Genomic DNA, 27,653 nt, shown 5'->3' on the forward strand with positions numbered 1-27,653 from the left:
TCAACAACAAGGGTTTTTTCTTATCCGAATCAAGTATCTAAGGACATAGGGTGTTGTATGGTGTGCAGATTGTAAAGCCCCTTGAGAGCCCCTTAATTTTTTATAAATAAAAATTAACATCGTACCATATACTGTGATTAAGACAGGAAAATAATGAATCTGTGATGAAAATAATAGTTTCACCCCTTTTACACCATCCCAGCACAAAACTTAAAGGGCTAAAGGGGAACTTAAGAATTCCAATATATTATTTCCAGGGCCTAGGAAAGTTCAGTCACTATTTATGAACATGAGCTGCTCTGTCTCTCTCGAAGCCAGAAACCAGAGAAGTGAGTCTCAAACTTGTGATGTCATCAAGTTTAAAGGTCTGGAGCTGCTCCATAAACAATGAATGGGAGACTGATTTTGTGTTTGCTTTCTTTCTTACACCCAAAGCTTTACACCAAAGATTTTTTTTCTATTGAATCGTTCTCAAGTCTGAAACAGCAAATGCACCCATGAACTCCAGAACGTTCCCCTGAGTGCTCTCAGTTTCATCTGTAATATTTTTTCCAATTCACTGTCTACGGAGCAGCTCCACACTTTGTACTTGATGATATGACCGATTTTGAGTTCTCTATACTTTCTAGTTTTTGGATTTGGGAGAGTGTTCATGTTTATGATTATTTTTGGCATGCCCATGCTAAAAAGACAGCATAATTGGTTTAATATGATATACAACTGTGCCATCGTTTGGCAATTGAAAACTGTTTTTTTTTATAATTACATTTGCTTTTGGAAAGTCAGAGTTTCTCATCAGCTCTAACTCTCCTCTCCTTTCCTTTCCTCTCCTCTCCTCTCCTCTCCTCTCCTCTCCTCTCATCTCCTCTCCCTCTCCCTCTCCCTCTCCCTCTCCTCAGTTCAGTGCAGGTGGTCAGTCTCTACTGGGTGCCAGTCTGCTACCTAATGCTGAGTTGATTAGGCTTGCTGAATAGCTCGTTTGGCCGTTACAAAAACCAAGAAGTCAGAATAAATCGTCAAGAGGGCAGATGATGGTAATGACCGAGTCATCAATGATTGAGCCCATTCATGGCTGAAGTGGCTGGAGTGGGGGCTTTGCAGTCACTCCCTTCAGTCATCCCGTCACTTTCACCGGCACACAGTGCACAGTGTGTATGTCTCTCATTACCGTCCATTGTGTGGCCCCATTCAAATGGCTGTTAGAAAAACGGAGGAGGGAGGAAAGGAAGAAAAAAGGTAGAGATTAAATAATGGCCTCGCTGGTGGTATGGATTGGTTGAGAGTGAAGTGAAAGGAACTGGCCCCTACTTGTGTACAGTGTATGTATGTGACTTGTGTACAGTGTATGTGTGTGACTTCCTACAATATGGTCAAGATCCAAAATGATGTGCTTTAAAAGAGGGAACAAAGAACGCTGAAACCACTCTATCAGATGCAGTTATGCAAGGTTTCATTCAACTGCTGATGGCTACCTTCTACAAATCATGTCATTTGTTTGGGACTGATTTAAAATTTCCGCTGTATTTAGAATCAAACACATCCAACTGTTTAAAAAAGAAAAGCACCACACGACTAAACAGCTTGCGCATTCTTCTCTCCAGGCATGCCTGCGGCCTCTCTGGTGACCCCAGCTGATGTGATCAAGACCAGGCTACAGGTGGCGGCACGTGCCGGTCAGACCACCTACAACGGGCTGGTGGACTGTTTCTGGAAGATTCTCAGAGAAGAGGGACCTCGGGCTTTCTGGAAAGGAGCTGAAGGTAATGTTCGCTAAAGCCAACAGCTAATGATGAAGGTATTATTTCACTCTTTTGCCCTGTGTCTCACTTCTCGGGCTTCTTACAAGTTACCCTGCCTTATTGGTGGAGGTTGTTAAGCCGTATGCAGCCTGAGAGAAAAGGGGGGGGGGGGGGGGGGGGGGGGTTAATCTACACTGAAGATCAAAATTAGAGAGCAAATTATATATACTTTATTTATTCTGAAGTACTGTTATTTTTTCTTGTTCAGTATTTGATAGAATATCCAATGTGGCTCCACCACTGCTGTATTAGCATGTTTTTTTAAATAACCAAGGCACTTGAACAAAAATCTTTATTTTGAGAAAAACACAGTGAGCAAAATAAGAGAACAGTCACCATTGTGTCGGAAGAGAAGATTTAAACAATGTTTTCTCAGGGCTATAGGATTAAAAAATTAATAGGAAGACATCACTTGTTTCTCACACTGCTCTGGTTTGATCTTGGTCCATTCTTCTTCAGTCTCTTCCATAGTCGATAACTGCAGTGATTTTCTAAGCTATTACTTTGCTGCCAAGGATTTTCCAGAGATTCTCTATGGGGTTTAGATCTGGACTCTGGGCTGGCCATTTCTTTGTTTCAATATTAGCTTCCAGGAACTGCTCCACCTGTTTTGCAGTGTGACAGGGGGCATTGTCCTGCATGAAAATTGCAGCTGATTGGAAGACAATTGCAGTGAAGGGATTGCCTGTTGCAGAAGGCGGTTCACATAAACATTTGCATTCACCCTGCTATGTAGCTGAAGAGGCCCAACTCCTGCTGCAGAAAACATCATTGTTTTAACATCATTTCAACACATAACATAAACATGTTAAGGGTAGATTAATGATATTTTTACACTGACTGCATACAAAAGCATATTTGTTCAGTGTGCAATCTCAGTGGTAAATAAAATGTATTCTATTTAGTATTGTCGCTCCTCAATACTTTATTTGGTTAGATAAAACTAAACTGATTTATTCAAAGATTTTCAGTTTTGAAATGATGTGTAACTTCATATAATGTCACTGTAACTGATGTTTCTTTTCATTTGTATAACTGGAAGATGCATGTAGTATGGGTTAGGGTTAGGGTTAGGGTTAGGGTTAGGGTTAGGGTTAGGGTTAGGGTTAGGGTTAGGGTTAGGGGTATGTAGATATGTGATAATCAGCTGTGTTTTGTAATTTTGTAATCCAGTTTGGGATGGCTAAATGTTTCGTAAATAAAAGCTACGTGTTTCCATTTTGTTCTTAAATACAATTACCATTACTATAATGAAATGATTTGATATTTGCTAAAAGCAGCATTAACATTATTAACTTATTTAAATGTATTTTTTAGAGACTTCTGAAACCAAACCTTGTGTTGATAAGCAAACATGTTCATTGAAAAAAACTCATTTCTACCCCTTCCTGCAGCTCGTGTGTTCAGATCCTCGCCTCAGTTTGGAGTGACCTTGGTGACTTATGAACTCCTGCAGCGCTGGTTCTATGTCGACTTTGGAGGACAGTAAGTCACATTCTCTCTTACCTCTGTAACCTTTCCAACAAGCCTAATTTTCAATGTAACGTTGTTGAAGCCGTCATTACAAAACTCACACCACCCCATCCCTTTATCTCCCAGTGACACAATATAAAAACCTATTTCTTCTGTGTGTTTTTGAAGGCACAATATCACAGCTAGTTCATCCTCTGATTAAAGACCATCTGCTTCCAGAACAATAGGGTTAATTTCAACATTCTGTTGCTGCTCTCTGTGTGTGTGTCCTCATTCCTCTACCAGAGAGAAAGAAATGCCTTAAGACCAAAAATAATTTCTGTGCACATTAGCTCACAGACTGAAGCTCGCACTCAGAGCTCTGGATGTGACAATTTTCTCAAACTCAAGAGTTTTTTGCAGCACGGTGATCAGGGCAGGCAGCTCCCATTTGACTTACACATGTACTTTCCCCACTCCTGAGATTGAAACACGCTCTTTTTCTTCCTCAAAATAGGTCACTCAGGAATAATTCACTCATCTTCTAAAGTTAAAAAGGTCCAGTGAGGTGGTGAAGTGAAGTGGCGAACCTCTTAGAGGGACTGAGAAAGTGCTTCAGTGCAGCTGTGTTACTCTTGCACGTGTGTCACTGGATGGCTCATGGCTTCTACATGTTGTTCCCTCTCTTCCAAAGACTCGCAGTGAAACAAAATCAACTGCAGATCCAATGAAAATGAAGGGTGGTTTTGGGCGAGCTGTGCTTTGCTGTCCTTGTTGGCAGCCAATCACAATGCTAGATGTGAAATCAATGAGGGATTTGATTTGTTCTGCTTCAAGGGAGAAATGCTCCTCTTATGATTTTCTATTAAGATGTTTATTTCTGTGGTGAACAGTGTTGAACATGATAATATTAATTCAAGATGTGATAACGATAATAATAAAACTGTTGTGCAGGCTCACTTTCTCCCCTATTTGGTTAAAAAAACATCTTGCGCTGTGACTCTACCGCTCCTCACCTTTCTCTTTTCCTTCTTAATTCAACTCTCTTTCTCACTGTGCCTCTGGCTTCCTCCTCCCGTCTCTCTTTCTCTCTCTCTCTCTCTCCACACCGCAGAAAGCCGGCTGGCTCAGAGCCCACCCCTAAGTCTCGGATCAGCCTGCCGGCGCCCAACCCCGACCACATCGGAGGCTTCAGGTTGGCCGTGGCCACGTTCGCTGGCATCGAGAACAAGTTTGGGCTCCATCTCCCACGCTACAAGGCAGCGTCGGCAGCAGCAGAAGGAGCAGCGCCCCCCTCCAGTGCGAGCACCCCCTGAACCTTCCTGTTTAGTATGTGTGTGTGTGTGTAACTTTTTTTTTCATATTATAACCATATATATATATATATATTTATTTATATACTGTATATATGGTCTATGCAACCATGTGGATTAGTGAGGCGATCAGTATGGGTACTCTTTGTAGGACTTGTGCAGTATTTGTTTTACCTTTGATTGACATTGTATAGAGTAGTATAATAATGTGGTTTTGTTTTTCATACAGTTCTGCTGGTTCAGTAGACAGTATTATGCACACAGGAAGCAGAAGGGCTGGCAGAAGCTAGCCTTTTCTGGAATATACTATCAAAACACTTCATACAGTTGCAGCTCTTTCCAGTGTCTTCCTTTTGTTGCTTTATAACCAAAAGCACTTGCACTTCTGTGTATATGGGAAATACAGGGAAATATTTTCATATCTGTACAGCTATTTTGGCCCTGAGTTGCTTTCAATTCTATGCTCATTTGATCAAATGTATCAAGAATATGACCAAAAAATACTTGAATGTAAAGACGCACAGTAACATTCTGGATGTACATAATGTTTACTGTTGGGTGTTTGGCTTCAGGTCTAAATGTATGCAGATGTGTAAATATCTGAGAGACAGACTGCAGTTCTGCAGTGTGTCATGAATGTGTATTTAAAATTGTACAGTATAGAGAATGTAGGAGTTACATATGGTGTGTAATAACCGTGCCTTACTGTGCGTATGGCAGCAACATGTGTACCGAGAGTCAAGAAAAACTTTAATTAGTAAACTGCGTGTATGCTGGAGTTTTCATTTTTCATTCCCAGTTGAGCGGTGAAAGAAAAAGCAAGACGACAGTTCATCAGCTATGTTTTAATAGTAGACATAGCAGGTTTAACAGCCAGCACTCTGCATTACAATATACCTCTTGATAATTAACAGTCCCATTAAAGAACATACAGTTGTTGCTCTCGTTCAGAACAAGGTGCCAGTACCACACTTAATTCAGTTTCTGACACCCTTAAACACCGACATAAAGCAGCAACGAAGCCCCATGTGTGGAAACGTCACGTAATAACTCCCGTGTTTATGCATCTGGAATATTTCAGGAATGTGTCGCATGCAGACATTATACAGAGAAGAGAAGCACAACATAAAGTGAACATGACGTTTTGTAAACAATACATGACTAGTCTATGGACCCTGCTTTATTTTTACGATAGTGCAAAGCATCGCCACAGTACACATCTTCATAAGGCTATAAGACTGCTGCTTTGTATATATTTATATATATATATATATATATACACACACTGTATATATATATATACACACACTGTAGGCTCACTGGTTGCAAGCAACAATCACCTTAAGTCATTAAAGAAAGAAATAAGGGCGGACAAATCAGTAAGTAGTAGGTCGACTTTAACCATTAGCAGACGGTTTGCATTTACAGAAGAGTAAATGTAATAAAAACCGCAGACTTGCTTGGAGCAGACAGGAACATGTACGTAAATGTGAAGAAAAAACAAAACAAAACTGGTCGAGACACATGCTACAGTGACACAGATAAAAGCCCACCAGAGGAGCGTACTACGTAGCAAGTTCAACAGAGCCAGGCTTGTCTTTGAGTTAGCTGACTGGAGTGTCACAATGGCGGTTATCAACTGTCTCAGGTTTTCTTCATCAGGCTAATTGCGCATTCCCATAAAGGGGGATGGGGGGTGGTACGTCGTTTGAGTATTCTGCACAAAATGGACCGATCATGTGTAACCTACTTCAGTCAAGAGGAACGGCTCGACCTGGCAGCAAATCGGGACCAAGCATAAAAACATAATCCAAAATGGTATGTCGTTGCTTTGCCTTCATCATTCTTTTAGTGTATAGATGATGTGTAAAATTTAAAGCGTTAATATAACCTGAAACAAACAGATGAGAGGAGGACTGGAGGGGGGGCTCCAACAGACTGCACAGTTGATGCTGTGAAAGGACTTACTATTAATGAAATCGCCCTCATGTTCCCAGAGGCTCCAGTGATGTGTGGGTTCAATCTACAGCATTTATGACCCTAGGGAATCCCAAGAACAAATTATACTGCACTATGGTGGTTAATAATATAGTAAACTATTAATATATGCTACCTTGGATTTTATTGAAGGCTCCTCTTAGAGAAATTGTCGGAAATGACCAAAGAACACAACAAATATTCAGTTCAGTGAGGGCAGGAACAAGAACAACTGGTATATGTTGCATACAGTACTCTCGCTCAGCTTTTCTGCACTACTCTAACTGCACAGCTTTGTTTGGTGGCATTAGTAACATACGGCTCAACAAGTTTGCACATATATAACTGAGTATCATTATCACTCACAGCGAAGATCATCAGGAAACTCCAGACGATTTATTCGTACTGCTCTGGCACCTACGTCTATGGGATTTGACAAGCCATTTTCTAGGAAGTAGATCAGTGAATGGTTGTCGATTTTTATAGTCGATTTTATTCTGGAACTCTGATAATAACCTTGTTCAGCAAAAGTTACCATGGCGATCTAGTCAGGTTTAGACTCTGGCTCTTAAGGCTCACCATATCTCGTTAACGCAGAAGTCTCACTTCATAGTACACCCCTCGGGTCTATGATTCCGTCCTCTTTGGTTCGGAGTCCTGTTCTATGAAGCCAGCTCCATAGGCCCCTCCTCCTCGCCATCCGCCCGGTTGGCACGAATCTCCATCAGGGTACGAGCGAAACGCGCCCAGTCGTCGGTATGAGTCACTGACAACTGTAAGAAACATCAGAGAAACACAGGTAACATTAAGCTCTGGGTGGATACATCTGCATAGTGTATTGTTATGTACATATATATATATATATTTATATATAATATACCAATGAATCATCTCTGAGGATGCATTAACATATTTATTTTCATTCAAGCCTATTTTATTAATGATGCCACAGGGGGACAATGATGAAAATAACAACTAAAATGAAGCAGTGCTCAGACCGAAATTAGCTCTTTGTGAAAAAACGCAGCATCCTCATCCCAGTCTGGTGCTGCAGTGGGAGTGCCAGCGCATGTTCACTCACTCACAATTTCAACCCCACAGTTTCTCAAAGTTTGGGCCAATGTGACATGAAATGTATGCATTGTAATGGAATCCAGTCCTATTAGAGTCTGCTGCTAGCATGGTTAAAAATAAATATGAACCACACTGTCCAAAGGGCTAATACAGGATGTGAGACTAAATGTTGTTGCTCTGTAAGTGTTTAGCTGGAGTTGTACACTGTGGGAGTCGGAATGAGTGGGACAGAAGTCGCGGCTGCCACCCAAGCTGTCTGTAACCGCTTTGCATGGTCAGGCTGTAATTAAAGGCAGCCATTTTGCCAACCCCCCCTTCCACTCCCCAACCCCCCACAGAGCTGGGCTGGCCGCAGCAGGGGGCTCCACCAGAACATCATGTATATGGTGCCTGAGTGACTTCAGTGTTAGCTGCATTTTAACTCCAAGAAGCTCAAGTGTCAAAGAAATTGTGTGGGATTTAGTGTCAGGCTTTAAAAAGCACATTTTAGGTTTTCTTCCCATGGAGGACATCTGAAAGACTTGTTTTATAATTTGCACCAGTGGAGGACTTACCAAAACAGTCCTAAACCCTGCTGATAAATGACCTAAAGCTAGTTTGTACTGAGTAAAATAATACTGAAATAAATGTATTTTGCTTTCCTGGAACCATCTCAAGGTTTGCAGTTGGTCCCATGGAACCGCTGGCATCTCTTTATTGCACATGCTGCTCCTAGTTTGAGCTATACTGGGGGAGCTTCTAGTGAACGAAATACCTCCATCACCACCACCACATACACACTCCTCTTTAGAGTCATAAAACCTTTCAACCCCCGCTCACATTTATTGATGACTCTTCGTTACCATTAACCCAGCGTGGAAGCCACCAGCTCAGCCGAGCCTCTCTCAAACTTAACCACACAACAGAAAGATGCTAAAATTAGCCCAGTGGCAAGGCTAATGCGCCCTCACATGGGGATCCTAACCAGAGCCCTCCAAACATGAGAGAACGTACAGGCACAGGCAGGGTGGTTGGCCGCTTTGTGGTGATGGCAAAGTCATGTGGAGGCCATTTTATAGGGACACGAAAGAGGAAGGGAAAGAAAATCAAACACGTACATTCATGCCAATGCTGACAGTTGGGTAAACATACAGAGCTAAAAGACCTAAAATGATCGCTGTGGTGCACGTGGAGGTTTTACTGTGAAAGAAAATGCACTTATTTCTACTCTTTTCGCACATGTCTTTCGCCAACATCAATGGACCAAATACATGAAACATAACAAGACTACAGCATGAACTCTAAACACTCAAGCAACTGCAAGTATATATTTGTAAAATCATGATTCAGTTAAAATTACATACACAATGTTATTATTTGCATCAGTTTTCCCACCACATGGCAGAATATTTTGGTAGAATCAGGATGGAGGGAGGGATGACTGATACATTGTAACTGAGGTTTAATTTTTAAAAAAAATTCAGCCGCTAAAATCTCTCAATCTACTGTAGTAGCCTACATCTTGGTCCAAAAATGCTGCAGCTCGTGTACTGACTAAATCAAATCGAAGAGAACATATTTCTCCTGTATTAGCTTCTTTGCACTGGCTACCTGTGAAATCAAGAATAAAATGTCAAATCCTTTTCCTTACCTACAAAGCTCTTATTGGTCAGGCTCCGTCGTAACTTAAAGAGCTCATAGTACCGTATTACCCGACTAGATCGCTGCGCTCTGATAATGCAGGGCTACTTGTCGTTCCTAGAGTCTCCAAAAGTAGAATGGGAGGCAGAGCCTCCAGCTACCAAGCTCCTCTCCTGTGGAACCAACTCCCAAGTGTTATTCGAAATACAGACACTGGCCCCCATTTATTAATCTTGTGTAAAAACGGGCACAGATCTGAGCGCAGAATTGGTCGTAGGAAAGGACCCTCGTGTGATTTATGAAACATTCGTATCTGACCAATCTCAGCGTACGAATGAGCGGGCCTTGGTAAATGCGGCGTCATTAACATGCTACGCCCTTAAATATTCCTGGTTCGGAGGCCTCGCCCACTGAGGTCAAACACGGAGAGAAGAAACACTGGTTAGAAAAGAAACTTTTCCGACACACAGATCGGCATCGTGACATCCGAGATGGAGCAAAATAAGGATGTGCTTTTTGTCAGTCTTAAGAGTGGAATAAAAGGGGCCCATAAAGACGCTGTATGGAAAAGAATAACAGAGGCAGTCAACCCGAAGCAGCGCTCAACTGTGACCCGTGTGCGTGTGTGCGCACTGCTGAACCTGCACTCCTGCTCTGTAGCGGAGTTTGCCAGCGGGGTTATTAGGTATTCCATTAGAGGATAACCTTTGTCACCTAGAAGAACCATACCAAGATGTTAATCATCTGATACGTTGTTTGATTTAATGCAATTTATCGAGGGTAGTCACCAACCGAGGAGATGACTTTGGCTCTGCAGTGCGCTTTCCTTTTCATTCATACATCTTCAACCGCTTGTCCCTGTCGGGGTCGCGGGGGGCTGGAGCCGAGCTGTTTTGAAATATAAAAGAATCGTGTGTGTCCCCTGGTCACCTGGCCACCACGTTTAAAAGCGATAGCTTGGCATCACAAATTACCTGTACATTTATTGAGCGGTAGTTTTGGCGATTGATGAATGCGTAATCATTCATGGATGGTGCCTTCAGACACAAATGAGTACAATCAATTGCTCCAACCACAATTTTTATTTTTTCTATGCGTTTTAAGAATCCGTTTTGATCTGTTCTTTATATCTGACTGCTTATGCTTAATGACAGCTGAGGTTTGTTCATTATTTTCAGCCAGATTTTGCTGTGCTGCACCGCAAATACACAGGCTGAAATTTGCGTACACGATCTCAGACCTGACGTGAGATTTGATCGTAGCTCCCGCTCACGTCCAAATTGATAAATGCAGAAGTTTGCCAGGAAATGGTCGTATGCATGTTTTTCTGCCGTACGTTCGTTTGATAAATGAGGGCCACTGTCCCCATATTTAAGAGTAAACTTGAAACTTTCATTTTTGATAAAGCTTACAGCTAGGGCTTACAAGCCCTTAGCAATGTTATTTTTTTAAGCTGATTTTGTTCTGCTTAATGATGCTGCTATAGGCCTAGTCTGCCGTGGGATAATCCTGCTGCTGATACTCTGATAAGTCATATTTACATTGCTTTAGCTATCACTATAGTCATTGTTACTTTTGTGGTTGCTTGCATCTCTGGAAGTGTGTCTCTTTCTGTCTTTGTGTCTGTCTTGCCGTTCTCCATAGAGCTGGGTCTGTCCGACGTTCCTGCCTGTAATAGGGAAGGTTTACGTTGCCACTGTACTCTATGGAGGAATTGTTGGGTCTGTATAAATTATAAATAAGTCATAGAGTGTGGTCTTTGCCTGCTCAATAAAATTGAATTGAATCTTGAATCTAATTGCAACAGTGAAATAAATTTTGGTCATTGTAGTTCACTCATGCTTTTGGCACCTAGAGTGAAATTAAATGTTTGATTGAAAATAAAACCTGTGAGAAAAACGAGCTACATGCATTGCAGTGAATGCATCAACAATAAACTTAGGTGTTTCTCATATAAGGTAATATATTGTCTATGTGTCGGCCTGCTCTTCAAGAATCCACTGAGTACAACACTAATATATAATTAGTATATAATTTGTCACAGTTAATATTCGGAAGGGACTAAAACTAGTGCTCCCTCTGTCCATATTTCCCGGTACCAAAAACGGTTCTGCTCACAGACATGCAGCATGTTTATTAACAGTAAATATATTAAATAGATAGATTCTAGATTCTAGATTCTGTCCGTCACCAAGAAAAATAAGTTGCCACCATCTGTGCAATGCCTCACATTATACAGTACATGACAACATGAGCACATGAAAGACAGTGCCGTCCACTTTAAAGGTTCCATATTGTAAATTTTCCATGTCTTTTATTTCCATTATAATGCAGGTGGAGGTGCTATATAAATACTGTGAAAGTATCAAAACGCTCAATCCACAGAGAAATGTACACAGCCTGTATTCAGAAACTGTGACTTTAAACGAGCCGTCAGGACTTCTGTACGGTTGGGATGTCACAACTATACTATATATATATATATATATAGGTAGAAGGCCCAGATGTCGAAAATGCAGAAACACTGACCAATCAGAGCAGACTGGGCTTTTTCGTCAGGGAGGATTAAAGAGACAGGCTCTAAAACAGCGTTTCAGACAGAGGGTATATACAGATATATTCATACAATACGAGAATGAAATGTTTTTTGAACATTAAAGTATGTTAAGGTGTTCTAGTAGAAATACAAGTATCAACATGAGATGAAGATTATTATCTGTACAGTACCTCTCCAGTATCATAGATCCAGACTCTGCCTTCTGAGTCGCCCACAGCCACTTCCTTCCCCCCTGACGACCAGCGGACCCTGTTGAGGGCTGAAGCACCCTCAATGGTCACACTAGCAGTTGGTACCTGGCGGACAACAATTTAAACAAATAACAAATGTTCAGTTTTTGTATCAATATTGTAAGGTATCCACATATAGTTCACATTACAATTGTGCAAATCAGACGTTTACATGTAAACTGAGATGTATGATAAACAACAATGAGACCCATCAGAACTCATTCCTGTTTCGGAGTGAGAGGACTACAGCACACTGTGCTCTTTGGAAATACATCAAAATACCAATGTGAGCTTCTAATGAGGTACATAAACCTTTATAAAAACCCTACAGTACATCCATAAAAACAACACCACCTCCAGCCTGACCCTCTGCAAGCAAGTTATGTTTTGTCGGTTACAGTTGCTGTTTAAATTTGACATTTTAAATTTTCCTAGTTGATAAACGTAGCCTGCTGAATGTGAGTGAGTTTGTTTGTTAGCTACAAAGCAGTTAATCTAAAAGAAATTCACAATAACACCATGTCTCTTGAGTGCTTATTTCTTTTTATTTAATGACCCTAATTAAAGTTAAAACTATTCTTCTTAATGTTTATTGGAAAATGGGAGAATTATGCCATTATAGTCTAATTAACAGAACAAGTTTACTACACTGAAAGCACAACTGTATCCAAATACTCAGGAGGTTAGACAAACAAAGCTGTCACATTTACGACTCCTTATTCATCTGTGGACACACAAGGTGTTGTTTACTGTATAATAACGGCTCATGTTTGCTGTTGTGTGTAAGCTGTTGCTATTTTTTAGTAAACAGCAGTGTTGTGTTGCACCTTTTTCAAGAACCTAAAACCATCTGCAGCGTTTCCATAAACTGTTCCTGACATGTGGCAGGCGAGTCTGACACATGTCACCAGTGGAGACAGAGGCCTTGGCATCATGTCGCCTCACACACCGAGCTTCTGCGTATTTAAAGCAGTGCTAACCACAGACTGACTGCCATTAGCCTGCTAGCTTCCACCGCTCCGCCCGAGTGGATCTGAACTGAGCTCTTTAAATTGGCTGTATATGTCTGTGTGCGTGTGCTGGAAATGAGAACCAGGCGCGCCGCACTGCTCCGTTAGTGTCGTTATGTGTGTTTTTAATATGATGGCAACAATGGACGTCTGTTGCTATTAGACCGACTGTGTATGAGTGAATGTGTGTGCATGTGTTTGGTACATCCGTTTGTGCGTGTGTCTGAGCGAATGTTTCTCATAAAGCACATTGTTAGCCGAGTTAGGCCGTCGATAACCAGCTCTTCCTCTGTCTGTGAGAAGGCCGCTGTTGAGGGATCCATGGGAAAATTGTCATCTGTGATGCAGAGGGAAGACCCAGCGCTAGTGATGAGATCAGTGGAGGGTGTCGGAGTTAAAACATGAAGAGAGAAAAAATAAAAGAGACAGATAAAACTCAGATGTAACATAAAATGAGAAGTGAATTTTACTTGTGGACGGTACGACAGGGCTGCAAGAAAATAAGGAGAAGAAGGCGTGAAACGGCATTATCAGAGAGGGAGGAGAGCATCTGTAGAGATGCAGTAAGGTTGACGGCACTGTGGGTGTTGTCTCCATGGAAACCAAGAGAGAAGGAGAATGGATCCTTTTATCCCGACTTTTACCTGAGTGATCAAAGCTTTGGTACCCACTCTCAGTTGCTAAAAAAGTATGGTTGTCAGACTCATGGCTAGAGATATCTGCTCACTATAATGCAACTTTTTCTTCCTTAAAGGAAAAGTTCAACATTTTGGGAAATACACTTCTATTTTTCCGAAAAACTATTCCTTTAATCAATACGAAACTGCAAACAATCGGACATGATTTGTAGAATAATAGATGATTTGACCAAGATGGAAAAACAGGTATCATTATTATTATTTTAACTATATATGTATTATATATTACACTGTTTATAATTAAACTGAATAATAAGATGATATTTTCTGCACCGGCCGGAACACTCTCTTCTGAAAATAAATCATACCCCACAGAGCAGGAGAAACTCTGATCTTTCTCCTTTTTATTATTTCCATCTCCAGCATGGAGCTGCGGACTGAGGGCTGAGGCTCTCTTCTCGTGGTCTCTTGCACATCTGTGCACTTCACTGATGGAACAGAGTGTGGGAGGCAGATGAGACGAGATGGTAGGGTCCTGAGGTTGCCTGAATGTTGGACAGGGGTTGAAGGAATGTTAGCGGGACGTCTGGGTGGGAGCTGGGATGAGGAGCTGTCACCCAATTTGATTTAAAGTGAGGGCTGTGGGAAACGCCCACAGGGAAATCTTGAATCGTTTGTGTGTGTGTGTGGAGGGGTTGATGGGAGGGAAAAGGCTTGGGTGTTTGGTTGTGCGGTTCGGGCTGAGGCCCAGCAACAGGCCCTGAGGACACCAAACACACACACACGCACATCAACATACAAAGGCATGACACAAAAAACACTCCCCTAATGACCTATATTCAGTGTAGTCACACACACACACACACACACACACACACCTCAGTGTCATTGTTGAGGTTCCACAGGTCTAAGCGGCCCATGCCATCCACGGCAGCGAAGATCGCAGGATGTACTGGCGACCACATGACGTCATACACATAGTCTGCGTTGTCCTCGAATGAGTACAGAGGCTTGTTGTGCTGAAAGAGAGAAAAAGAGGATATCTGTGGATATATGGTGTGAAAAAGCACTGTCGAGAAAGAGGGACGGAGTTAGGGATTACGGAAGATGACACACTGGAGATAGAGAGAAAAGAAAAAGAGAGAAGGAACGGAGAGAGGGAGTGAGTGAGCTTCAGACAGAGTGGCGCTGCCTCAGCCTTGGGGCCTGTCTGGGTGCAGAGCCTAATTAAAAAGCCTAGCACATTCACACAGCACCATAAAACCGCTGGGAGAGATGAAAGGGAGGGCCCCTCCACAAGGTGTACTGTAACCTCAACACAACAGCTGTCTGAGAGAGAGAGAGAGAGACAGAGAGAGAGAGAGAGAGAGAGAGAGAGAGAGAGAGAGAGAGAGAGAGAGAGAGAGAGAGAGAGAGAGAGAAAGAGAGAGATGGGAAAAGATGGAAATGGGAGGTGAAGGAGGGGTGGACAATGGACGAAGGATAGGTACGAGTGAGTGAGTGTGTGTGTGTGTTTGTGTGTGTGTGTGTGTGTGTGTGTGTGCGCGTGTGTGCGTGCGTGCCTGTGTGTGTAGAGCCAAACTCAAAGTGGATTTTTATTATATCATTATATCAGCATTTGATATTTTGGAAAAAAAAGAAGCCGTTAACAAACGATTGGTCAACAGATGTTCGTCTTTTCACATAAACAAAAATAAAATAAACCTGTCAGTGCTCTCTGGTGGACAAAATATTCAATGGTGTCACTGTTTCTAACTCTAACAGCTTTTTATGAGTGAAACACTTTTAGCCTAAAGTAAAAAATGCCCAGACTCTCAAAGCATTTGTCATCACATCTGAGGATCGTTTCATTTCAAATATTAAATTCATTTCGGTTCACATGAGTGAGTGTGAAAATCAAGCGCTTTTCAAAGAGTATATTCAAATTAAAGAATATTCCTAACCTTGGAAACATAACCAATAAAATGAAGTGTTTTCCAAACTTCCAAGACTTTGAATGAATCCTGTAAAACATGTCTTTTGCATTAAATGATTGCCGTTTCTCGTCACTTATTCGTCAGAAGACACACATAGACCTACATATCGCTGAGCTTACATCAGATGATAATATATCAAGTGAGCCAGTTTATCTGTCTATTTGTTTGGGAAGTTATGTGGAACAAATGTCCTCAAAAGCAGAGCAGGATGACGAAAAAATATGTGGAAGCAGATTAAAATATAAATATATATATTTAAAAAATAAATAAATTATAACAATGAACAATTTTAATAAACAAAAGAAAGAATAAATTAAACAGAATAAGAAAAAATAAATATAAATATTAAAACTTGTGTCCATCCAAAATAGAGAGAAGTATAGGTGCAACAATTAAAATAGTAGAAGTGGTGAAAATAAACATGAACTATCGTGCGGTCTAAATGCAGTACTAATATCACTGAAGTATAATGGAGTAAATGTTAGTTGATATTGCACCATTGGAGATTCTTTAGTAATTTCATCTTATGGTCAGACATTATGGAACAAGAAAATGAATAAAGGTCTTTTGAAGTGTACAAAAATGTGTGCACATTATGGTAGATATACAAATTTTGCACACACACACACACACACACACACACACACACGCTATTATTACCTTATTTTCTACTAATGTTTGTACTTTGACCTTGAGCTGGACTAACTTTGTGAGTGAACAGCTTAAGGCTACTGCTTGTGCTGCAATTAAAGATGGAGGATACATTAAATAAGTGTGGGAATAGACTTAATACAAATGTGTGTGTGTGTGTTTGTGTGTGTGTGTGTGTGTGTGTGTGTGTGTGTGTGTGTGTGTGTGTGTGTGTGTGTGAGTGTGTGTGTGTGCGTACTTGTGTGTGTGTGTGTGTGTGTGTGTGCGCGCCCATCTCTCAGAGCGGCTGTTAGGATTCCAGAGGCTCACAAACTGCATTCCTGGCAGGTAGATTGGGAGGGGTGGAAGAGAGGAGACAGGTTGGCTGGAAGCAAATGAAGGAATGTAGTCTCTCCCTCCCTCCCTCTCTCTCATTCCTTCTCTTTTTCTGCATCACCTTTACTCTCTCACTCCACAGTTGTTCTGAAAGGCTGCAGACAGATAGCAGTGCACACTAACACAAACAAACAGAGCCGAGCCAATTTTCGAGCCTCGATTGAACCTGTTTTCCAGCCCGCGGGGTGACAGCATAGGTCATTTCTCTCCATCCCACAGTTTGAGCATTCGATCAGATGAGTGATTCCTGTTTATGCTCTCTCTCTATCTCTCTCTCTCTCTCTTATCCTGTCCTTGTTTTAGTCTGTGTAATGTGTACCCATTACTTTGTAGCCTCACTCTTTTACTCATCCTCGAGCTCTTTGATTTCACATTACGAAACTTTCTTTAAAGCATCATTTTATTTTCATAATCTGCCTTTCTAAATAATGCCTCGTATGTCCTTCTGGCCATACGCTTCAAATAATACATCACGTGAGAGATGACATGACTAAAGTCCTATTATTCAAAATGTTAACTACTATTTTACTTTAGGCTGTCCGTAATCTCCCTATCTTAAATAAGGTGATTTGGGTAAATAATCTGCAGCAACAAGTCTTAAAACTAATCTTAAAATTAAGCTTAATCCTTGTGGCGCCGTGCGGTGTGAAGTAACTGGTTGTCATCATCTTTCCTGTGTTGAGAAGCTGAGGAGCTTCTGGCACGTTTGAACTGGAAAACCATCAGTGAAACACTGGATACTGATAGTTAACGTCACAGTGCAATGCCACGTTTAGAAAATAAATGAATGGATGCAAGTTGAGCCTTTGATGCTTTAGATGCTAAAATCAGCCCTCTGCATTGCTAATACAAGCTCACTGACATTATGCAACTGTAACATTAACTTTTCAGTACTACAATCCACAATTATGAGTCTCAAAATTTAAAATGTCACGAAACATAGGGGAAACATGTCATCACTTAAACTTTCGGAAGGATCTACCCTGTAAGTAACGCTTTATATTAAGGTTCACGCAATTAATGATAAATCAATTAATCGGGCCAATTAATGCCATTTTGAGATAATGGGCATCAGCAGATGCCTGCACTCATGAGGCCAATGATGTCTGCAGACACAGCTGGACGCAGCTCTGCCATGGAACGATAGCGCTCAACCTTGTGTCAATTTCACCCCTCTACAGGCAGACGTCAGCATCACGGAAGCAAGCCTTTAACCAGCTGAACTAGTTTACAGGGTAAAACATCGATCAGATCTGTCACTTGGGAAATGGTTGTGGGACATATAAGCAACTGTGAAGCCTTTTAGGGGCCATCGACACGACAAAATGAAAACTACAATGTGAGTTACATGTATACCCTACAACTAAACACAGACTAAACAAAGACAATGCAGACAATAACATTAAATGTTCATTTAATTTCAGCAATTTTGTGTTTCTTTTGTTATTAATATTAAATTGTTTTAATGCCAGATGCCAAAAGCGACAACATGATACTGGCATTATATATCAGCCACGAAATCTGTTGACCACTAGTTGTAATAGCCGTCAGTTTAAGCTGAAGTCGGAAATTTTCTATATGTATATTTTTTTCCATATTTGCTTAAACTGTCATTATATCCTGACAGCACTATGAGACAAACGCTCCATCAAAACATCACATAACTCTGCCTTCACCTGATGCTTCCTGTGTACTCTTACTGTATCTGAAAGATTCAACCGCAACTGACCTAAAAAAAAAGCCGAGGAGTCTCTGACGCAGTGTCAATGACAGCTCTGAACGTTGATCAAACTGTGAAACTAGGCAGTGCTGATCAAATATTAATCAATATTCTGTTGCAGTATTGTCCATTTCTCACATATTATTTCAGCATACAGTTTAGCTGTAAAATTAGCAGCTGCCATTCTCATATAGGATATAGTGACAGTTCCAGCAAATAGGAAAAAAAACATTTTTCTCAATTAAAGTTATCGACTTCAACTTGAAAAAGGCTCTCATTGCTTCCATGCTGGCTGCGTAACAAACATCACACTAGCTTAATAGCTTCACATCAGATTTCAGATTTCATATGTTATCCTGAAATTCAAATATGTTTCACAAATGACGCTGAAAAAGGAATACCACGACAAAATCCTTAACCAACGATCGAAGTCAGGTTTCATTTTCAGCATGCAGATGCTTGTTAACAATCACCTGAACTGACTGTGACGTAGGCCTTTAATTATCTCCTTAAGAGAGCAAAAGCAGAACGATTATGCTCCATCCAATCACTTAGTAGATGCTGGCTTTTGGGGGTCAAGAGAGCAAGACGGTTCAAGTTATGCACAATCATAAACCCACTCCCAGCTGTCGCAGCGTCTTCACACTCTGACCAACTCAAAATGTTTTCACTAACCACAATATTTGCACCGCCAAGTGTAAAAACATCAGGAGACTTCTGTGCGACGGCCTTTCTGTAATGCGAGGGCAAACGTGAATGCAAAGAGAATTAACTGTTAATTAACAAATATATATATATATATATATGTATATACATATATATATATATGTATATATATATATATGTATATACATATATACATATATATATATATGTATATATGTGTGTGTGTGTGTGTGTGTGTGTGTGTGTGTGTATGTGTGTGTGTGTTACAACAGTTGGGTAGAAGGCAAACCTCGGGGGGATTTTAAGTAAGCAAAGGCAGCTTGCTTAAGGTGTATGTGTGGTGTGTCTATATTTGCACACGTAGACACACACACATACAGGCAGGTATTCCGTCTGCCCACACACAAATATGGGTTATGTGGGATAAGAGACAGACACACATTCCTGCGGTGCCCCTCAAAGGAAAGGGAATTCCCAAATTCTGAAAAATAACACACTCTTCTGATGAAAATCCACAGAAATGTTTTAATATGTGTCACGGGACCCTTCGCAACAAGACTTATGGATTCGCTGCATGCACACATGAGCTAAAATTCATCAGCGTGCTTTACTGCCTGTCACGGCAGAGTACAAGAGCTGTAACTGGATCTTGCATAAAGCTGAAGGGATTATGCAACATGCATTATGTATTTCACTCAAATTGAATATGTCTCTCTTTGATTTTCGGCTGTTTGCTGTTTGACGCCCTGCTCATGTTGATCCCTCTGTCCTTCAACGTTAGCCTCACCTCAACTGTTACTCATCAATTTTTTTTGTCTTTAACATGTCTCCTGGCCCTTTTTCCCTTCACTATCTCCTGCTGACTCTTCGATACATTTTACCCTCTCTCTCTCTCTCTCTCTCTCTCTCTCACTATTACCTTTTTTCCTTCCTTCTTCCTGTGTCTGCATCACTTTGTACAAAGTTGCGGTAAGGTTTCTTTCTATCCCATTATTACTTGGTATCCTTTCCACCTCCGACAGACTTCATTCTCAACTTCCTACCTTCTTGGATATCCCACTTTCTTCTTTGTTCCCACAAATCCTTCCTCGTTTCTACTCCACTCATTTACATGAATTTAACTACGAAATATCTCCATTTATAGTCCTGAGTTTCTTCTCTTGTGAAGTGTCTCAAATGTACCTGAGTGCACTCCCTCACTCACTCACTCACTCACTCACCCCAAGAGTGTCTTTAAATGTATTCAACTTTTCTATTCTCCAACACTCACTTTGACAGAAACAGTGACAGTTTGCGTTTTACCACCACTGCTGCCAATTGAAATTGTCACATTGGTTTGAAAGGGAGAACAAATGCCTTGAGTGGACAATGTCACTCAAATACAAGCAGGAGGAGGAGGGCCCACCTTTGAGAGTCCGAGTAAGACTCACTGAGGAGTACAAGGTTTAGCATCTGATGAAGACCGGCCGATATGTAGCAGGAGATAGATTAACTAGTACTGTATTTTCCTGACTATAAGGCGCACCTAAAAACCTTCAAATTTCTTTCGCCTTATAATCTGGTGCGCCTTATATATGGACCAATATTGAGCCACAACAGGTCTCGCAACTACGGTAAGCAGCCGCCGACTCTATTTTCCCCCGTAGAAGAAGTAACGCGCGGTGCATGTTGAGATATATGACTGCGCGAAGCGTGCCGTTTCATTTCCATTTGTGTGTTTGTGTAAAGACCCCAAAATGGCTCCTATTAGAGACATGCTTACGACGCAGAGTTTAAACTCAAGGCGATTAGTCACACAGTAGAACACGGGAATAGAGCAGCACCGAGAGAGTTTAACATTAACAACTGTTTTGTTGACATTCCCTTTAGCGCAGTTTCATCTAATGGATGCATAACGTAACCCCAGCCTCGACTGTAGCGTCTTTTCTAAGCGCCTTATAATGCGGTGCGCCTTATATATGAAAAAAAGTTTCAGAATAAGCCATTTATTGAAGGTGCGCCTTATAATGTGGTGCGCCTTATATTGTGGTGCGCCTTATAGTGCGGAAAATACGGTACTCAGCCTTTCCCCCTCGCTCACTAGATCTTTCTAACTCTCATCTCTCACACACACATTTTCTCTCTCTCTCTCTCTCTCTGCAACGTCTTGAAGTCCACAATCAACCCCCTGCGCGCACAAAACCACACACACACACCTTACCTTGGTGCTCCAGAGTTTGACGGTCCAGTCGAAGGAGGATGTGATGAAGAGGTGGGAAAAGTCAACCGTGCCCACTGCGCTGTGGCAGCTGATGCCTGTCACCGGCCCCTGGTGGCCCTCGAACATCTCACATATACCCGCCTTGCTGCAGTAGGAAGTCACAGGCACATAACCTCACTATTCAGCTCTGCTGAGTTTTAGTGGTCTGAACTTTTGAAAAATACGAAGCAGTGAAGTGTTTTGCATCTTACTGAAATGAAAAGCGCAGCAAGAGACCTTTGATTAAAAGTGAAACAATTAACTCCTTAAATCGACAGGAAAATCATTTTTCTCAAATAATTCTAAAACTACTTGTACTTCTTAAACCTTTTACTGTGTGTGTGTGTGTGTGTGTGTGTGTGTGTGTGTGTGTGTGTGTGTGTGTGTGTGTGTGTGTGTGTATGTGTGTGTGTATGTGCGTGTCCACCAACCTGCCATGTCTGGATGCGGTGTACACAGTGCCCTCCTCACTCCCAACCACATAGTTGTTAACGTCTCCCGTGGGAAAAGCCATGCCGGTCACCGCCACAGGTTTGGATTTATTGTAAACCAGTTCCATGGTCTCCTACAGTACATAAACACACAAAAGGAAGCCCTGCTGTGAGCTGATATAAACACACATTCAAAGACACACACGTCAATACACAGTTATAGAAAATAAATGTGGAATACCAGATGTACAAACTCTAAAATTCTGCATTTTAACAAATCCTTTTAGTGTGTAAGTTGAGTGTGTGTTGTGTACCTGTGGCTGGGAAAGCATGTCCAGACTCCAGGAGCACATCCTGCCGTCTGTGGACACACTGATGAGGTTGTTGGCATTCTGGGTGCCGACCACGTTCACGCAGTACACTGGGTGCTGCACCCACAGTGAGATAAAGACATACGGGCACATGGATGAGATGGTGGAGACGCACAACAGAAGAGATAATGTTATACGCTCTCAGTATCTCATAAGTTACTTCACCTGTAATATGATCCCGACAACGATCCCTCCTAAAATGCCCTTTTATTTTGCTGTACGTTGTGATAACGATCATAAATGCTTATTTTTTTAACATTTGTCATTTTACATAATAAAAATTGGATGACTCCTAACTGCAGTAGGCAGTAACATATTGCAAAAATATTTATACATACAAAAAATGCAGCTCAATGTGCTTTACATTACAAAAAAATAACAAACAAGCAAAAAAGAATTAAAACAAGAAACAAATTTAATAAAAAAGTATAGGTAAAGATATAGTATAAAGTACTTATATTGATACATTTGATTTTAAACCTGGTTCTGAAATGATAATGTAATTTTACCCTAAAATACATTACTCCATTAGATACTTCGTACAGATGCAGCAGGCTCACATGCCAGTGTGCAGTCGTTTCTAACGACAGGAGTGTGTGTGTGAAACCATTATGTCATTACTGGGCAGTAATTGATTTGTGTACTGGGGCAGCACAAAGAATCCTTTCAGCAATCAGCACCATGCTAGCAGGCCGGACTCACTGACTGGAGACGACGAGAGTGACGGCCTCATTGTTGGAGTTTACAGCAGGGTGACGTGTTGCAGTGTGCGTGTGTGTGTGAGTGTGTGTGTACATGCCTTCTGTAGCTGTGATTATAAATGGGCCCGGGTCTTAAGATATTGCTAGGGTATATTGGTCAGTAATTTGTCGAGAGTCAGTGAGTTCACTGGAGCATCTAAACTGACCTGTCCTTTCAGTTATGTCTAGAACTAGAAGTCAAGAGTATGTGTGTGTGTGTGTGTGTGTGTGTGTGTGTGTGTGTGTGTGTGTGTGTGTGTGTGTGTGTGTCTGTGTGTGTATTCTGAAAAACAAATGTAATGTGAAATAATATAATATCTGTACATCTAAAATAATTTTAATATAATTAACACTCCTCTGGAATGCCCATACTATATACTTTTTCATGATTTATTTATTTTTTATGTAATTAATTAAAAAACAACAGGGAGTTTCTCCTCACTTAGGTCTGAGCTTATTTCACCAGGGATGTAAACAAACAATTATTTTCATTACTGATTGAAATGATTATTTTCTTTCATCATAATTTCCCAAGACCCATGGTGACGTCTTAAAATACCTTATTTTGTTCTACAGTTCAAAATCAACATAATAAACTAAATCCAAAGAAATTCAACTTATACAATCATATAAAGCAGGGACATTTTCACATTTTAGGAGCTAGATATAAGTAATTGGCATGTTTTCCTTGATCAATCAGTTAAGTGTTAAAAATGATCAAAAATGTGATGATTTTCTCACGATTAACTAACATCAAATCCTTTCAGAAAACAAATCAAAAAAAAAATTTTTTTTAGCTTGAAATAGCTTCAATAGCTTGAAAACTAAAGCACGTGTGTGTGACCAATCAGTGGTCTGCAGTGTTTTAACAGGGACCATCCACACTTTTTGCTAATGGAAAACCCAAAAAAGAGTGAATCGAGTCGAGTCAAGCTGAGTCGCATCACACCATGTGGTGAAAAAACAACACATGTCTTACAGTGTGTGCAGCAGCAGACAGAGGAGTCCTCTGGACCGGGGTCCGTCTGTGACTGCGGTTGTCCCACAGGACGATCTGTCCCGAGTACGTCCCCCCTACCACCAGGTTGGGATGAAATCTGGCAAAGCCCACAGATACTACAGGGGACTGAGGAAAGAGAAGGGGAGAGGGTGAGAGATTATTCTAGTGTGAGTTTATTTGATGGGAACATTTTGGTTTGGTCAGATGAAATGTGGAGATAAAACAGCAGACAGTGAGAAAAGAGCAAAAACAAAGAACGATATGAAGCGAAAACGGTAACGCTAGACAGAGCGTGAGTGAGAACGAGTGATCAAGGCAGCGTGATGGGTGGCAGACATCGGGAGATAGACGGAGAGGGAGATGATGAGTTCGGCTACGGTGAGGGTCTGCTGAGGAGAGGAGAGAGGGGTGACGCTAGGGCGGAGACCAGACAAAGAGGGGAATTGTAGTCCTCTTTCCCCCAGCCGTTTCACGTTACAGCATCAAAACCCCAGCAGCTACTGGAGCGCTCACTGTAGCCTCCATCATGACAAGCGCACCCTTGAACTCCCTTTCTCCCCAATGCCTTGTTTATTGAGTCTTGGTTCCTCTTCAGTGCTCGTCCTATATGGGCTTCTACGTACAGCAGCTAGCCTTCGTTGACCCAGAGCCACTGAAGCATCTGTGCTGTGGGGTTATGAGAAAATGTTTCACCATCGTATCACTAAAGGACGGTAACTGGTGTTATGAACTGACAAATTCATCCCTCCATCCATCCATCTAGTAAAGCAGCATAATCATGTTGAAAGGTACGTTAACTTACAGGCAGGACGGGGCCAAGAGAGCATTAGGCAACAACTTGCAGGGTGAATTTCGCAAAAACATTGTTGCCTTATACAGTCGTAGATTTTTTTTTTGAGTTGCTGACAGTTTTAGTGTTCCAGAAAATGGTACGTCAGACGTTTTGTTGTTGGAACAACAGCTCTGAGACAGTGTTTGGAGGCAAAGCTTGTCATGATCAGAATCTTCCCAAACCAATCACTGTAATAAAGGTCCCATATTGTAATAAGTGAGACACCATTTATTTTTTTAATTATATAGCAGGTTAAACTGCTAGATAAATACTGTGAAAGCATCAAGACACTCAATCCACAGAAAAATGCACATAGCATGTATTCAGAAACTGTGACTTTAAACGAGCCTTCAGGACTTCTGTACGATTATGATGTCACAACTATACCATATATAGGTAACAAGTGCCACTACAGTGCTGTTACAGTCATTCCCCGGCTGCAATGATGGTGACACAGAGAGCGCAGATGCCGAAGACCCAGAAACACTGACCAATCAGAGCAGACTGGACTTATTCAGGAGGGGGGCTTAAAGAGACAGGAGTAAAACAGAATGTTTCAGAAAGACGGTGACTACAGGTATATTCTTTAATGTTTTTTTAAACATTAAAGCATGTAAACATGTTCCAGTAGAAACCCAAAATACAAAAGCTGAAAAAGTGCCTAATATGGGACCTTTAACAAGACAATGCTTTAGAGAGTTATATGAATACAATGATGTATATAGTATATAAAGCATCTAGTATTTATTACAATTGTTGCAAATGGTTGGTGGAGATTTACTAGATAGGTAGGAAATCTAACAATGTGAGATCATGTTTAGGAAAAGCATAACATTCTTCTTATTTTTCACTTATTTTTTTTTTCCATTTTCTTCCTTGCGCTCCCCCCCTCTCTCCCTCCACGTCCCGCCACCACACCATGTGCGACGCAGCCAACTCCAAACCCCAGTTCGTTTTGAGAGGAGACTGGAAAACAAACCAGAGGGAAAGAAAACACTGCACACTCTTTCTCTCTTCTTCGGTTCCTCTGAAGGAGTCACGGCTTCCAGGCGAATGGCTCGGGACTCGCTTCAGATGTCAAGGCTCAAAATAAACTGAACTTTGGTGGTAAAAATAAAGTCGCTCGTTAGGCGGTGAGGAGGCAAGTCTCTGGAAAGTTTATTTACACGGTCAGACAAAGAGGGATCAGGAATTTAGGTTTAATAGCACATATTAACAAGAAAGCAATTAAGTGAGCAATTGCTTTAAAAATAAAGCCCAAAACATATATGACTGTCTAAAGAACCTCCACGGATTAGAAAAACAAAAATTTCAATTTTTATTCCCTTTTTTCTAAATTATTTTGGACATTTTAGAAAATATTCCTAACATGGCCTACAGTATGTGTGTGTAGGTGAAAAGTCTTTAAGGTACTGCAAGAAGTAAAACGACTTCAGGCACAAATACATGGATGAGTCTACTTTCAGCTTGATCACTTTTAATATCCAGGAGTTCTGGGATGACCTTAACACTCTGTGGTTGTCTCACAGGCTTCTGTCTGAAGTCTGCCCCCCTCTATCAGACTCCATCGCTAATGAACTCAAGTCATCCTGCCCTCTCTGTCATCTCTTTGCACAAACACACATCCACTAAATAGGTTCATACACACACATGCACATGGTTCCACCACCGCAACCATTTATCAGTCTTTAAAAGTAAGGGGAAAGCTAAACGATATTTAGCCTCTGGAAGAGACAGGAAAGCAGAGTAAAAGAAGGAAACGATATATCTAAATTGCTAAATGTTTCTTCATTTTAACTTTTATAGTTTGAAATTTTGGGAAATATGCTTCTTTGGCTTACTTGCAGTGAGTTGTATTAGAAGATTGATACCAATGTCACGTGTTGGTTAAAAAAAAGGCTAGTGCCAAAAAGCTTAGCTTAAAGGGGCCATATTATGTTCATTTTCAGGTTCATACTTGTATTTGGGGTTTCTTCTAGAGCATGTTTATTTTGGAAAAACACACATTTTCTCATACTGTATCTACCTGTATTCACCCCCTATCTGATATATTCTGTTTTAGTATCCGTCTCCGTAAGCCCCACTCCTGAAAAAGCCCATTCTGCTAATTGACTCAATGTATTTCAATTCCTTTAACTCCTTTCATATTGTCGCCCCCTCATCATCTCTTACTCTGTTTAAGCTTATCTTTATGCCTAAAGAGATAGATGTTAGACTGCTACAAAAGTGTTATTTCTTATTTGAATTTTAAATTTTAATATATTTAAACTCTCTACAGAGACCTTCCTCTCTTTGATATTCCCAGTAAAGATTAATATGACCCTATTTTTTTTAATTAACACCATCAAAAATTCCAAATAAACACACAAATCCACAAGCATATACAGACCCAAATAGAAAACATCCCTGCTCTCTACACCAGTTATCACGCTAAATAAACATCCCTACCCCACATGAGTAATGACAAAGAGAAGCCAAATCACATAAAGAGCCCCCTCTATTTGCTCCATATGTTAGTTTAACTCCTAAGCCCTATCAGTGTCTCCATCTTAAGAGGAAAAATCCTGACTAAACTCTGAATCAACTCTTTGAGAAACCACACGTTATGCCATCATTCCCCTCATGTACTGTCAGGCTTAGTGAAAGAGCTACTGAAAATTAGCCCGGCTATGTTCCGATAGTGCACTTTGAGGCGTCTGCCAGCAGCGACTTGGACTCAACATAAAAGACGTTCTCCCTAAATGCTTCTAATCAGATGTCACATCAGCACATATGTTTTGGAGTTCTGTGCTTTTCAAACGTACAGTTTGTCATTTGGTGCTGAAATAAGATCAATTTGTCCCGCGCTATAAGGAAGTTTATGATTTAAGCTCAAGGGGGAATTGGTTGACACTCTAAAGCGGATTCTCAATTTGAATGTCATGTAGGAAATTAATGACTGAGCTTAGAGCTGAATTATGGAGCGCTTGGTTATGTTTCGGC

General features: G+C 41.0%; 2 protein-coding genes across 2 annotated transcripts in view; one reads left to right on the plus strand and one right to left on the minus strand.

Annotated features, from left to right (window-relative positions):
• Positions 1 to 4,567, plus strand: part of slc25a13 (solute carrier family 25 member 13) — a gene marked incomplete at both ends in the record, with an annotated part of 47,833 nt that extends 43,266 nt beyond the window's left edge. The window contains 3 exons of the mRNA XM_083926016.1: positions 1,602 to 1,760; positions 3,194 to 3,284; positions 4,366 to 4,567. Coding sequence (XP_083782142.1) covers positions 1,602 to 1,760; positions 3,194 to 3,284; positions 4,366 to 4,567 — 452 coding nt within the window. The remainder of the gene's footprint in view (positions 1 to 1,601; positions 1,761 to 3,193; positions 3,285 to 4,365) is intronic.
• A 1,464-nt stretch (positions 4,568 to 6,031) lies between these two features.
• The window catches only part of dync1i1a (dynein cytoplasmic 1 intermediate chain 1a), a gene marked incomplete at its 5' end in the record, with an annotated part of 56,463 nt that continues 34,841 nt past the window's right edge, over positions 6,032 to 27,653 (minus strand). The window contains 7 exons of the mRNA XM_083925292.1: positions 6,032 to 7,314; positions 11,963 to 12,088; positions 14,549 to 14,689; positions 21,259 to 21,403; positions 21,729 to 21,862; positions 22,043 to 22,156; positions 23,819 to 23,965. Coding sequence (XP_083781418.1) covers positions 7,204 to 7,314; positions 11,963 to 12,088; positions 14,549 to 14,689; positions 21,259 to 21,403; positions 21,729 to 21,862; positions 22,043 to 22,156; positions 23,819 to 23,965 — 918 coding nt within the window. The 3' untranslated portion in view covers positions 6,032 to 7,203. The remainder of the gene's footprint in view (positions 7,315 to 11,962; positions 12,089 to 14,548; positions 14,690 to 21,258; positions 21,404 to 21,728; positions 21,863 to 22,042; positions 22,157 to 23,818; positions 23,966 to 27,653) is intronic.

This window comes from Echiichthys vipera (genome assembly GCF_963691815.1).
Source record: "Echiichthys vipera genome assembly, chromosome: 13".
Classification (NCBI taxonomy): Eukaryota; Metazoa; Chordata; class Actinopteri; order Perciformes; family Trachinidae; genus Echiichthys; species Echiichthys vipera.